Source organism: Triticum dicoccoides, chromosome 4A (genome assembly GCF_002162155.2).
Source record: "Triticum dicoccoides isolate Atlit2015 ecotype Zavitan chromosome 4A, WEW_v2.0, whole genome shotgun sequence".
Lineage (NCBI taxonomy): Eukaryota > Viridiplantae > Streptophyta > Magnoliopsida > Poales > Poaceae > Triticum > Triticum dicoccoides.
The window spans coordinates 414,221,015-414,233,642 of NC_041386.1; the positions used below are offsets into that span (position 1 = coordinate 414,221,015).

General features: G+C 45.7%; 1 protein-coding gene across 1 annotated transcript; it reads right to left on the bottom strand.

The window, feature by feature from the left end:
• Positions 1–1,772: 1,772 nt before the first annotated feature.
• Positions 1,773–8,043, bottom strand: LOC119285992 (kinesin-like protein KIN-14O). Its single transcript, XM_037565335.1, has 12 exons — positions 7,573–8,043; positions 7,424–7,491; positions 7,116–7,244; positions 6,929–7,012; positions 6,659–6,820; positions 6,468–6,578; positions 6,203–6,389; positions 3,342–3,506; positions 3,036–3,245; positions 2,902–2,939; positions 2,686–2,813; positions 1,773–2,562 (listed from the first exon to the last, which is right to left on the bottom strand). The coding sequence occupies exons 3-12, from the start codon at positions 7,177–7,179 to the stop codon at positions 1,942–1,944; spliced, it is 1,770 nt and encodes a 589-aa protein (XP_037421232.1). The 5' UTR covers positions 7,180–7,244; positions 7,424–7,491; positions 7,573–8,043; the 3' UTR covers positions 1,773–1,941.
• Positions 8,044–12,628: the final 4,585 nt, after the last annotated feature.

Genomic DNA, 12,628 nt, shown 5'->3' on the forward strand with positions numbered 1-12,628 from the left:
AAGTGTTTTAAAGGGAAGACATACGTGGAAGATTAGGATGGGCTTAAGTGGAGGAAGAGGCTCACCTCCCGCCCCCAAAAAAATTAGTGAAAAGGATTACGTAAACTTTTGTAAGTTTATGGAGGTGTAGGATTTTGTTTTGGAACGGAGCAGAGGCCTGGTCAACTATACACTGACAAGACTATATGTAATATATTTGAGATGCTGCAGTACTACACCCAGTTGCATATACTTTTTTTTTAGAAAAGGAGGATGACTCCAGCCCCTATATCTGGGAGATGCGAGCAACCATTTTATTAATTATTTAGAAAGACCTTACAAAATAATATATCAATATGTCTGAAGCCTGTCATCTCGGCAACATCTGTCGCTACTCCTATCCACTGATGAAGGGGTGCAGAAAGTGTGAGCTGAATAGCCAAACCTCTCACCTAAGCCTAACATCTAAAGCCGGAGACCCCAACCAAGCCACATACCAGGTCTGGGGTACGAACAGGTCCGACGCACTTAGGTCGTCGCCGTTGTCTTCCATTGATCCATGTTCAGAGCAAATACTGACGCATCGACCTTGGTAGGCCTGATGTCAACGCCACCACGGCGCCAAACAACACCTCCTCCCTACACGCGTCCATCATCACACATTCGTCACCGAGGCCCTGCCACGCCACGCCGCGAGACTCCACGTCATCGATGCGTCACATGGAACGCCGCTCCACCACATATGCCATCCACTGGTCCCTCAAGCCTATGCATACCTCCAAAAATGACACCCCCAGTAGCCTATGCATACCCAGTTGCATATACTTGCCTTGTGTTGGAAGCAAATAAGTTGCTTCACCAAGCTTTTACTCATGTCATATGCTTAACCTGCAATGCACTACTTCTCTTCAAAGTTGAAACTTAACTACACCTCAATTAGCAACTAAGGTATGCAGATTCAGTGAAAGAGTAGTTACATCCAACACTTGTGCGGTAAACTGAGGTGCAGCTAAATTTCAAGATAACTTTCAACTCATGTCATCTTTTTAGAAAATATGATCCTAGGATAATCTTTTGTTATTTAGAGAATGTGACCCTAGAATTTTTTTTTTGTTTTTTTAGATAATATGATCCTAGGATAATCTTTTGTTATTTAGAGAATGTGACCCTAGAATATATTTTTTGTTTTTTTAGAGAATATGACCCTAGGATAATCTTTTGTTATTTAGAGAATGTGACCCTAGAATATATTTTTTGTTTTTTTAGAGAATATGACCCTAGGACAATCCATGCAACAAACCTGAAACAATCATATCTGTTTTCATAGCCTGAATCAGAACAGTATGTTAAGTGATGATGTACTACATTTTTTCCTTTCCAAATTACAATTCAACAGAGCAATCAAAAGCATTAGTCAAATTCAATTACAGTTACAGCTCCATTTACCATACCTCTCACACTCGCATCCTTGTGCCCTTCCGTTTGAAACCAAAAGGAGCAAAGGAAGGGCCCTCCAGTAGTCTTCCGTTTGAAACCAAAAGGAGCAAAGGAAAGGCCCTCCATCGACCCACCAGCTCATGCGGAGAATAGAGGCAGAAGGAAGGATTTGGGTGCGTTCTGGACTTATGAAAGGAAACGTCGACTTCGTGCTTGCGGGTTTAGCGAGGTGGATTAGTGGGGAGGAGTAGTCTAATGTGTACTAGGTGGAGTGGTGTTGTACATATGTGTGAGAAATCACCACACTTGTAATTGACTGGTGGATGCTTTCTATGCTTTTCCTTCTTTAATATATGATATTCACACTCGTGTATATTCGAGAAAAAAAGGCCCTCCAGTAGTTAGTTACACAAGTTAACACACCCAAACTATCAAACAGCTGCAGACATGTTCCCAAAACATTTCACCACGAAACAACAAGTCAAAATCAGTGCTATGCAATCTGTATGTACTATTTCTGTGAGTTCAGGTTAAGCATGACATCCTTCTCCTGTGCTGATGCAGGGGAGCTCTCTGTACCGGCCTGGAAACAAGACTCTCCCTTGGCCGAGGCCGAGGCGTCGACGCTACCGTCGAATCGATGCTGTTACTGTTTACGTTGATCTGATCAGATTTGACAGACAAGTATTTCAGCCTAGGCTCACCGGATGAGAATGCCACTGACCTAGCCTTGGATGCGGAGTGGCTGACCGACTGGCTCCCACTTGGCTTAGATGAGTACGTGTTCACTGATTTTGTCAGCCTCGGTTTACTGACGGAATGGCTTGCCGCGCCGTGTCTTTGACGGCTGCACACTGTTGCGGACATGAAGTGAGGGACTGATCCATGATGGACCATCCTGCTCTTGGCCCTCTCGGTTGCCTGAGGGCTGTCTGCGGCATCAATGTGTCCTGCCACCAGAATGCTTCTGGGCGACCCCTTCTCGTCGCTGAGAGCCTGACAGACGGAGGGACAAAGCTTCTTCCTCTCCTCCACAGACCTCTCAGCACTCCTTATTTGTGCATTCAGAACCCCGAGCTCTTGCTCGGCGTCACATATTTCCTTGTCAAGCTCCGCGAGCCGCTTCCGCTTTAACATTTTCAAGTCCTGCACCAATACAAGGGACGCCTTTACATGTAATCTACGTAAATACTACTCCCTTCGTCCCATAATATAAGAGCGTTTTTGACACTTCTCTAGTTCATCATTCACCCTCTTATCTTATCTTACCTCTGAAAGCTCTCTGCTGGATTCTATCAGCCTGGCTCTTTTCGCAAAGCCCAGCGAACAAATTGTCTCACCCACGTCGTCCTTGGAAGGGCTGATGTGCACTACCATCACAACTTTTGAGCCATCACCTGTTTTTAGCAAATCAACATAATAAACATATATATAGGTTTCCACATTTGATGCTTCAAATTGATCTGAAGTTGGGTTTTTCCGTACCGAGAGAATCACTGAGAATCTGGGTAAGCTTGCTATTTCTACAGAGTTTGACAAACACAAGGTAAGACCTAAGTAAGTACAGTACTACTTTGGAACATGAGAATTAACCTGTCGACATACGAAGGAACTACTACCTGTATGGAACATGGCTTCTCTTTCTCCTTAGTGCAGCGATGACATCTCCAAGGGCTGACAGAGACAGGTTTATGGCCTTACCCTCATCCATTATCAATCCAGATGCACCAGTCTTGAGCAACCGCTCGCTGCCACCAAGATCCACGAGCCACAGCTTGCTGACTTGTCCAGTCACACCTCCACATCTCCTTATGGTAATTCTTGTCAAACTACACACAGACAGAGCTAAGACAAGATAAAATTGGGTACTGTTCAAGTTAATACTACATACTGCACAAGCTGAAACTCTGTCTGGACCAACCCACCAGTGTGATCGGCTTGAAACATTGTTGACGTTTGTCCAGGATGTCGATCGGGATCGCCGTCCTCTGGAGTACCACTGGTTGGCTTTCTTGAGGTCCGGTACTGTGACATCGGTGAGCCCCTCGACTTGGACGGAGCCACTTGTGGTTGCTAGAATGCTGAGGTTACTGAAAAACTAAAAAAAAAAGCCGCATTTGCTGCACTTTGAGAATTGATGGTCTTACTTGATAAGTACTTCTACTAATTTACAAGTGCATTGATGGTGTTAGAATAAATTCGAGGCCATTGTCGATCTACCGAGGACCAAGCAATCACACAAACACAACACCAAGATTTGTTAACGAGGTTCACCGATATGGCTACATCCCTAGGGCCTGACTATGGGCACTCCTTCCCATGACACCGCTACAATACCGCACCCAGTCGCCCTGGACACCGGCACATGCCGCCGGCTTCCCCTGCGTTCCGGTGCTATTATGTTGGCATAGTTTACATTGTGTGTCTATCCCCGCTATATATGAGAGGCCTAGGATACACGTGTCCTACTTGGATACGACTCCATATCCTGTCTACACACCGTACGACTCCAAGTCCAACTGTAACCTAACTTGTACAATAATATTCGACACAACTCTAACAAACTCCACCTTGATGAATATACTCCACCATCCTGGATTTGTCCATGCGTCAAACTTTCATGTACATTGAACTTGAGCTTATCCCATGAGAACCGCTGCTACTCCAAAGACTCCATATGACTCCACCTGCAACTTGTAGTCCCTTCTTTTCTTAACCACAGTGAACACTCGAGCAAAATTAAGTTTCTTGTTACTCTAGTTTGTGCTCCCAACTTCCGGAGTATCATTCCAACGCCATCACACACTGATCACTGGCCTTCGTGAAAGTGAACAACTCACATATTGGGTGTCACACATAAGAGTTATCTGAACTCAACATCACTGCTTCTTTCTTGACCGTTTATCTAAAACTTGAAGGAATTTCACCGTTGCTTGTAGTCATTCCGAGTCAAATTCGCAGTTGTCTCACCACATGTATGACCACCAGAGCCCTGGCCCGTCTCCATGCCCCGTGCGTATCGCACGCCTCGCCGCTATTACCGCGTCGAGCCTCCGCTGTCCCGGAAGAGTCTCAAGGGTCGCGAATCCACACCACTCAACCCTTACTGCAGAGCACCACCGATCATCACCGACTGATGACGAGTTTCACGCTTTCATCAGACCATTGGGCTCCAGTCCGAATTACACGTCCCTCGCTTTTTCCCAGCTGAATAGGCTTCGACTCTCTATGCACTTACGCCGTAGCCCCTCAATCCAGCTCCACCTTCAACATAACTCCATGGTAGATGATTAGTCCACCTCTGCGCCCCGTCGACTTCAACCTCATATGCGTACGCCATCTTGAATCAACCCCGCGCAATAGTCTTGTCGAAGCCACACAAGCCCTCGGGGCCTGGGACACGTGTTTCCACGCCCAGAAGTCGGTCACCATCAGCATCACGCTCCTATGTCGCCGTCGCCGATCCCACCACTGTCTTCTGTTTCAACCGATTCACGTCGATCCGTCAGACTATCTAGTCCGACCCAGCCGAACTTGCCCGGCTGCATGACACGCTCAAGGCTCCCAAATCGTCTTCCAAAAAATTTCATCCATCACATAATAATTCCATCTTAGCTGAATTGACTTCCCGCAACACGCCTTCAAGCATCCCTGTTGTGCCAAGAAATTTTTCACCCTTGTCTGCCATAACCCAAGGTTTTCAGTTCCGTAAACTTCTCCACCTCAAAACCGGTACCCATTGGCGCCCTGGTTCTTCATGCGGCTGACTTTATGAAAAATTATCTTTAGCTTCAAACTTCACGATGCTAGCAATTGCCTGTTCTGTCAACGCCTCTCGATGGAAGCCCAACATGATGATCTTTTTCCTTCTGCCAATTAGATCCGCAGCCTTGTGCTGTCATAACGAGGACTCGGTCCTCTTTTTGTCCAAAACAAATCTCACGGCTTGGTTCCCATATCACGTGTATCAGCAGCAGCACCTCACATGTATAGACCCCACCAGGCCTTGCCCAAAGCCTCCACCTCGTGGCTACACAATGGCCTAGTCCATCAGGCACACAACCAGCTTGACACGGCCTAGACTACCAACGAGCCTGCTCGGCTTCGGTTCCCTGCAACCCAGCGCCCGACTTGGTCCGCGCCGCTCCGGTCGAGCCGCTGCCTACACGCCCATCTCGCCAAAATCGGATCGATCTCGTACCGATCCGATCGACGAGAACTCCAACGCACTTGCCTGACGTCGCCTGCCTTCAGATTGCTTTCCACCAAGTCGGATGTATCCCGATCGACTTTTCGCCTCACGCCGCTTCACGACTTCCTGGCGACCACGATCACAACATCAACCTTGTTTCCTCTAGATCAACAACACCCTTCGAACAACCTAGCTCTAATACCACTTGTTAGAATAAATCCGAGGCCATCGTCGATCTACCGAGGACCAAGCAATCACACAAGCACGACACCGAGATTTGTTAACGAGGTTCACCGATATGGCTACATCCCCGGGGCTTGACTATGGGCGCTCCTCCCCATGACACCGCTACAATACCGCACTCAGTCGCCCTGGACACCGGCACATGCTGCCGGCTTCCCCTGCGTTCCGGTGCTATTATGTTGGCATATGTTACATCGTGCGTCTACCCCCGCTATATATGACAGGCCTAGGATACACGTGTCCTACTTGGACACGACTCCATATCCTGTCTACACACCGTACGACTCCAAGTCCAATTGTAACCTAACTTGTGTAATAATATTCGACACAACTCTAACAGATGGGTCTTACCAAGTTGTATTGCCTTCTATGGACCTGAAGAGAGGCTGCTGCCTTGGTGCCAACAAGTCCCTGAGACTTCCCATGTAGACCTCGAGCATGCTTATGGAGAAAGAGTATGTGGATGAAGTATCTTGAGCAGCATGAGAAAACAGTTCCTGAATCGCTCGAGGCACAAGGCCAAGGTTATCGCTAGTTCCTTCCGCAAGCAGTTAGCAGTTTCAAAGGATATTTCAGATATTGCCTTGAATTCAATCAATTGAGCTCAAGTACCAACTGACCATTGTATAGGTCTTCCCGGTCCCAGTTTGGCCAAAAGCAAGGATGCAGACATTGTGCCCGTCAAGTGCAGATCGGAGGATTGGCCTCACCTCATGGAACACATCATCTGCATCATCAACAGTTACACTTGAAGAAGATAGATAAGCAGTGAAAATGTAGTGAGGCAAGATCGAATCGAGAAGCTACCTTGCGTTGACTCCTGGTCAAACACCCGATCAACACTGAAATCTTTCTTGATCCCCACTGCTCGAACTGCGATGTTCTCTTGTTCGACAGTAACTGGTGATTTGATCTTGATGTTGCTGGTTGAGATCGACGGCTGGACTCGGCAGAACACCCTGATACTTCCTGAATTCTATCCAAATTCAGCTTCTTAGAGTCTCAAGGAATACCAACTCTAAATCTATGTTGGGGAGAACACCAACTGCTATTTAGTTCTAGGATCAAAGGCGGTACCTTTCAGGTCTATGAGCTTGTCCAGCGCCTCACGTCTTGTCCGGTTGAGATGCCTCTGCCTCGATCTCAGAGCAGAAATCTCTTCTGAAACACCACGGAGCTGAAAGAATTATTTGGCGGTTTCTGTTTCGGTGAATCGTCACATGAATGGACTTAATAAACAGCAGGAGTGTGTGGTGGTCTGAACCTTGCAGGGTTGAGATTTCCTTGTCATGGCCAAGTACGATTCCGCCGTTGGCCTCGTTCTCCATGCAAAGAAAGCAAGAGCTTCTTCCTTCCTCAGAGAAGCTTCATCTGCTTCGTAGTGAGAGAAGAACTGGAAAAGGAAGGAATATGAAACAACTCCTTACAAGCAAAGAATGACAAGAGCAGAGGGAATATATTCCAAACACCTTTGCAATGATTGGCCCTATGCAGGCAGGAAGACATTAATATGTGTACTTCAAAGGGAATCTGCGCAGCTAAATAACATTAAGTACATAATTTCTCCAATACCTTATGATTGTTGCATCTATAGCTCCTCTTGGACCCAATTAAATATAGGGGCTTCTCCCAGATAGCTTCTTCAGAACAAGATTGAAGAATACGTTGGCACAGAAGTCACCACATGGACAAAAAGAACACAAGAAAGAACACCCTGATACCTTGAGGAGAATCTGCTGCTGCTTGAGCCTGTCCCTGATTCCTTTTCTCCTCGGGAAACAGGGAGTTGTGTTCTTGATCTTTGATCTAGTGCCAGAGTAAGGACAGATAATATGAGGAATAAAGCGTGAGCCAAGCTAGGGGACAATTCCTCACTACAATGCAGCTCGGAATGATTGCAGCTCAAGACTTTTTGGTCCTGATCTTTCTTGGATCTTGATGGCTAAAGCTGGGACTGGGGGTGGCTAGAGCCTAGAAGCAATTACCAAAGCTCAAAGCTGCATGCAGCACATGGCTGTGGAAGAAGGAAGAATCCTACTATCCCAAGCCACAAGAATGCACGCTCTACCTTTATTCCACTCAAGAACACCACACAAGCAAAGCTAAGCTATACACCAGAAAGTGCTTCACACCACACTGGAAAGGGCTTCTTTCCAAGATCACCCAAGGAGATAGAATGATATATCAGAGGAAGAAACCCATCAATGAACAGTTGTTTGGAATGAAGAGAGAGAGAGGGGGGGGGGCATGTGGGTTGTGTGTTGTGGGAATTGCACAATGTATTGCTATCGTGTCTATGCACGTATATATGATGTACAAAGATGGGCCATGGACCTCAACTATACACGGAACTAGGAGGCGGGCCCAATACACAATATGCACATAACACATATACTCAACACCCCCCCCCCCCAGTCGAAGCGGCACCGCGGCTGACGCAAAGACTGGACCGGAACTCCTCAAATGATGCCGTAGGCAGGCCCTTGGTCATGATATCTGCAAATTGTTGGGAAGTGGGGATGTGTAAAACATGAATATGGTCAAGGGCAACCTGTTCCCGAACAAAATGAATATCCAACTCAATATGCTTGGTCCGTCGATGATGCACCGGGTTAGCGGAGAGGTAGACCGCCGAGACGTTGTCGCAGTAGACTACCGGGCACGGTCAACAGGGCAAGAGAGCTACGGAAGCAGCTGGCGAAGCCACGAACACTCGGCAACGGCGTTGGCCACCGCACGATACTCAGCCTCAGCACTGAAACGAGAGACCGTAGGCTGCCGCTTGGACAACCACGAGATGAGTGAGGGGCCAAGGTAGACACAATAGCCCAAAGTGGAGCGACGAGTGTCAGGGCAGCCCGCCCAGTCTGCATCGGAGTAGGCGGTGAGGGCGGTGTCGGCGGAAGCGTGAAGCATGACGTCAAGATCCATAGTGCCACGGATATAGCGAAGAATCCGCTTGATGGCAGCCCAATGAACGTCGCGAGGAGCATGCATATGAAGACACACCTGCCGCACGGCATACTGGATCTTCGGTCGAGTCAGAGTGAGGTACTGGAGAGCACCAACGATAGACCGATAGAAAGCAGCATCTGAAGCAGGAGAACCATCTGTGGCAGAGAGCTTGGCCTTCGTATCAACAAGCGCAGCGGCGGGCTTGCAGTTAAGCATGCCGGCGCGCTCGAGGAGCTCATGAGCGTACTTCCGCTGATGAAGGAAGAAGCCATCCGGACGGCGCACCACCTCGACACCGAGGAAGTAGTGCAAATGACCCAAGTCCTTGATGGCGAATTCAGCGCGAAGACGAGCCGTGAGCTGACTAAGGAGACCAGCCGTATGATAACCCACAAGTATAGGGGATCGCAACCGTTTTCGAGGGTAGAGTACTCAACCCAAATTTGTTGATTCGACACAAGGGGAGCCAAAGAATATTCTCAAGTATTAGCAGCTGAGTTGTCAATTCAACCACACCTGGAAACTTAATATCTGCAGCAAAGTGTTTAGTAGCAAAGTAATATGATAGTGGTGATAACGGTAGCAAAAGGTAACAGTAGTAAAAGTAATATTTTTGGTATTTTGTAGTGATGATAGCAATAGCAACGAAAAAGTAAATAAGCGAAGAACAAAATATGGAAAACTTGTAGGCAATGGATCGGTGATGGAGAATTATGCCGGATGCAGTTCATCATGTAATAGTCATAACCTAGGGTGACACAGAACTAGCTCCAGTTCATTGATATAATGTAGGCATGTATTCCAAACATAGTCATACGTGCTTATGGAAAAGAACTTGCATGACATCTTTTGTCCTACCCTCCCGTGGCAGCGGGATCCTTACGGAAACTAAGGGATATTAAGGTCCCCTTTTAATTGAGAACCGGAACAAAGCATTAACACATAGTGAATACATGAACTCCTCGAACTACGGTCATCACCGGTAAGTATCCCGATTATTGTCACTTCGGGGTTAATGGATCATAACACATAATAGGTGACTATAGACTTGCAAGATAGGACAAGAACACTCATATATTGATGAAATCATAATAGGTTCAGATCTGAAATCATGGCACTTAGGCCCTAGTGACAAGCATTAAGCATAGCAAAGTCATAGCAACATCAATCTCAGAACATAGTGCACACTAGGGATCAAACCGTAACAAAACTAACTCGATTACATGATAGATCCCATCAAACCCATCACCGTCCAGCAAGCCTACCATGGAATTACTCACGCACGGCGGTGAGCATCATGAAATTGGTGATGGAGGATGGTTGATTTTGATGGTGGCGACGGATTCCCCTCTCCGGAGCCCCGAACAGACTCCAGATCAGCCCCCCCGAGAGATTTTTTTTCTCAAAAAAACTCAATATATGGAGGTGGAGTTAGAGTCGGAGAGGCAACAGGGGGCCCACGAGGTAGGGGGCGCGCCCCCACCCTCGTGGAGAGACCGTGGGCCCCATGGCCTTCATCTTTGGCAGGTATTTTTCTTATTTTCTGAAAAGTGTCTCCATGAAGTTTCAGGTCATTCCGAGAACGTTTGCTCCTGCACATAAATAACACCATGGTAATTCTGCTGAAAACAGCGTCAGTCCGGGTTAGTTCCATTCAAATCGTGCAAGTTAGAGTCCAAAATAAGGGCAAAAGTGTTTGGAAAAGTAGATACGTTGGAGACGTATCAACTCCCCCAAGCTTAAATTTTTTCTTGTCCTCAAGCAATTCAGTTGATAAACTGAAAGTGATAAAGAAAAACTTTTACAAACTCTGTTTGCTCTTGTTGTTGTAAATATGTAAAGCCAGCATTCAAGTTTTCAGCAAAGATTATAACTAACCACATTTGCAATAATGCATAGGTCTCAAGTTTACTCATATCAATAGCATAATCAACTAGCGAGCCATAATAATAAAACTCGGATGACAACACTTTCTCAAAACAATCATAATATGATATAGCAGGATGGTATCTCGCTAGCCCTTTCTGAGACCGCAAAACATAAATGCAGAGCACCTTTAAAGACCAAGGACTGACTAGACATTGTAATTCATGGTAAAAGAGATCCAATCAAGTCATACTCAATGTAAACTAATAGTAATGAATGCAAATGAAAGCAGTGCTCTTCAACTGGTGCTTTTTAATAAGAGGATGATGACTCCGTATAAAAGTAAATAGATAGGCCCTTTGCAGAGGGAAGCAGGGACTTGTAGAGGTGCCAGAGCTCGGTTTTGAAACAGAGATGAATAATATTTTGAGCGGTATACTTTCATTGTCAACATAACAACCAAGAGATGGTGATATCTTCCATGCTACACACATTATAGGCGGTTCCCAAACAGAATGGTAAAGTTTAAACTCCCCCTTCCACCACAAGCATCAATCCATGGCTTGCTCGAAACAACAAGTGCCTCCAACTAACAAGATTCCCAGGGGGAGTTTTGTTTGCAATTATTTTGATATAGTTTGCATAAAGCATGGGACTGGGCATCCCGGTGACCAACCATTTATCTTGTGAGTGAGGAGCGGAGTCCACTCCTCTTGAGAATAACCCGCCTAACATGGACGATACAGACAACCCTAGTTGATACATGAGCTATTCGAGCATATAAAACAGGATATTTATTTGAAGTTTTAGAGTTTGGCACATACAAATTTACTAGGAACAGCACGTAGATACCGTATATAGGTAGGTATAGTGGACTCATGTGGAATAACTTTGGGGTTTAAGGAGTTTGGATGCACAAGCAGTATTCCCGCTTAGTACAGGTGAAGGCTAGCAAAAGGCTGGGAAGCGACCAGCTAGAGAGCGATAACAATCATGAACATGCATTAAAATTAATCAACACTAAATGCAAGCATGAGTAGGATATAATCCACCATGAACATAAATATCGTGAAGGCTATGTTGATTTTGTTTCAACTACATGCATGAACATGTGCCAAGTCAATTCACTTAAATCATTCAGAGGAGGATACCACCCTATCATACCACATCATAACCATTTTAATAGCATGTTGGCACGCAAGGTAAACCATTATAACTCATAGCTAATTAAGCATGGCATAAGAAACTATGATCTCTAGTTGTCATTGCAAACATGTTTATTCATAATAGGCTGAATCAGGAACGAAAGAGGTCGAGTTCATACCAGCTTTTCTCATCTCAGTCAGTCCATCATATAACATCATAATTGCCTTTCACTTGCACGACCGAACAATGTGAATAATAATAATAGTGCACGTGCATTGGACTAAGCTGGAATCTGCGGGCATTCAATAAACAAGAGAAGACAAGGAAATATGGGCTCTTTTGTCAGATCAACAATAATGCATATAAGGGCCACTTCAACAATTTAATCATGGTCTTCTCCTATCGACCCCCAAAGAAAAGAAATAAAATTATTTATACGGGAAAGCTCCCAACAAACAAAAGAAGAACAGGAAATATTTTTGGGTTTTCCTTTTAGTTACTACTACAAGCATGGAAAGTAAACTGATTAAAAGCTAAAGCTAAATTTTTTTGGTTTTCTCTTAAGGTTTATTAAACGCACAAGAAGAAAGCATAAAAAAGGAAAATAAGCTAGCATGGATGATACAATGAAAAAGTATGAGCACCGACATCTAGCAATAAGTGTGTGAGCATAAATGTAATGTCGGTGAGAAATACGTACTCCCCCAAGCTTAGGCTTTTGGCCTAAGTTGGTGTATGGCCATGGCTGGTCTGGCAAATATCCATAATAATAGTTGGGGTCGTACTGCGAAGAAGAGGAGGAAGGCTCCG

Coding starts and splice junctions, on each gene's coding strand:
- LOC119285992 (XM_037565335.1), bottom strand. CDS start 7,179: ATGGAGAACGAGGCCAACGGCGGAATCGTACTTGGCCATGACAAGGAA. Junction 6,579..6,658: donor TGACCAGGAGTCAACGCAAG/GTAGCTTCTCGA, acceptor TTGATGATGCAG/ATGATGTGTTCCATGAGGTG. Junction 2,563..2,685: donor CCAGCAGAGAGCTTTCAGAG/GTAAGATAAGAT, acceptor GTATTGGTGCAG/GACTTGAAAATGTTAAAGCG.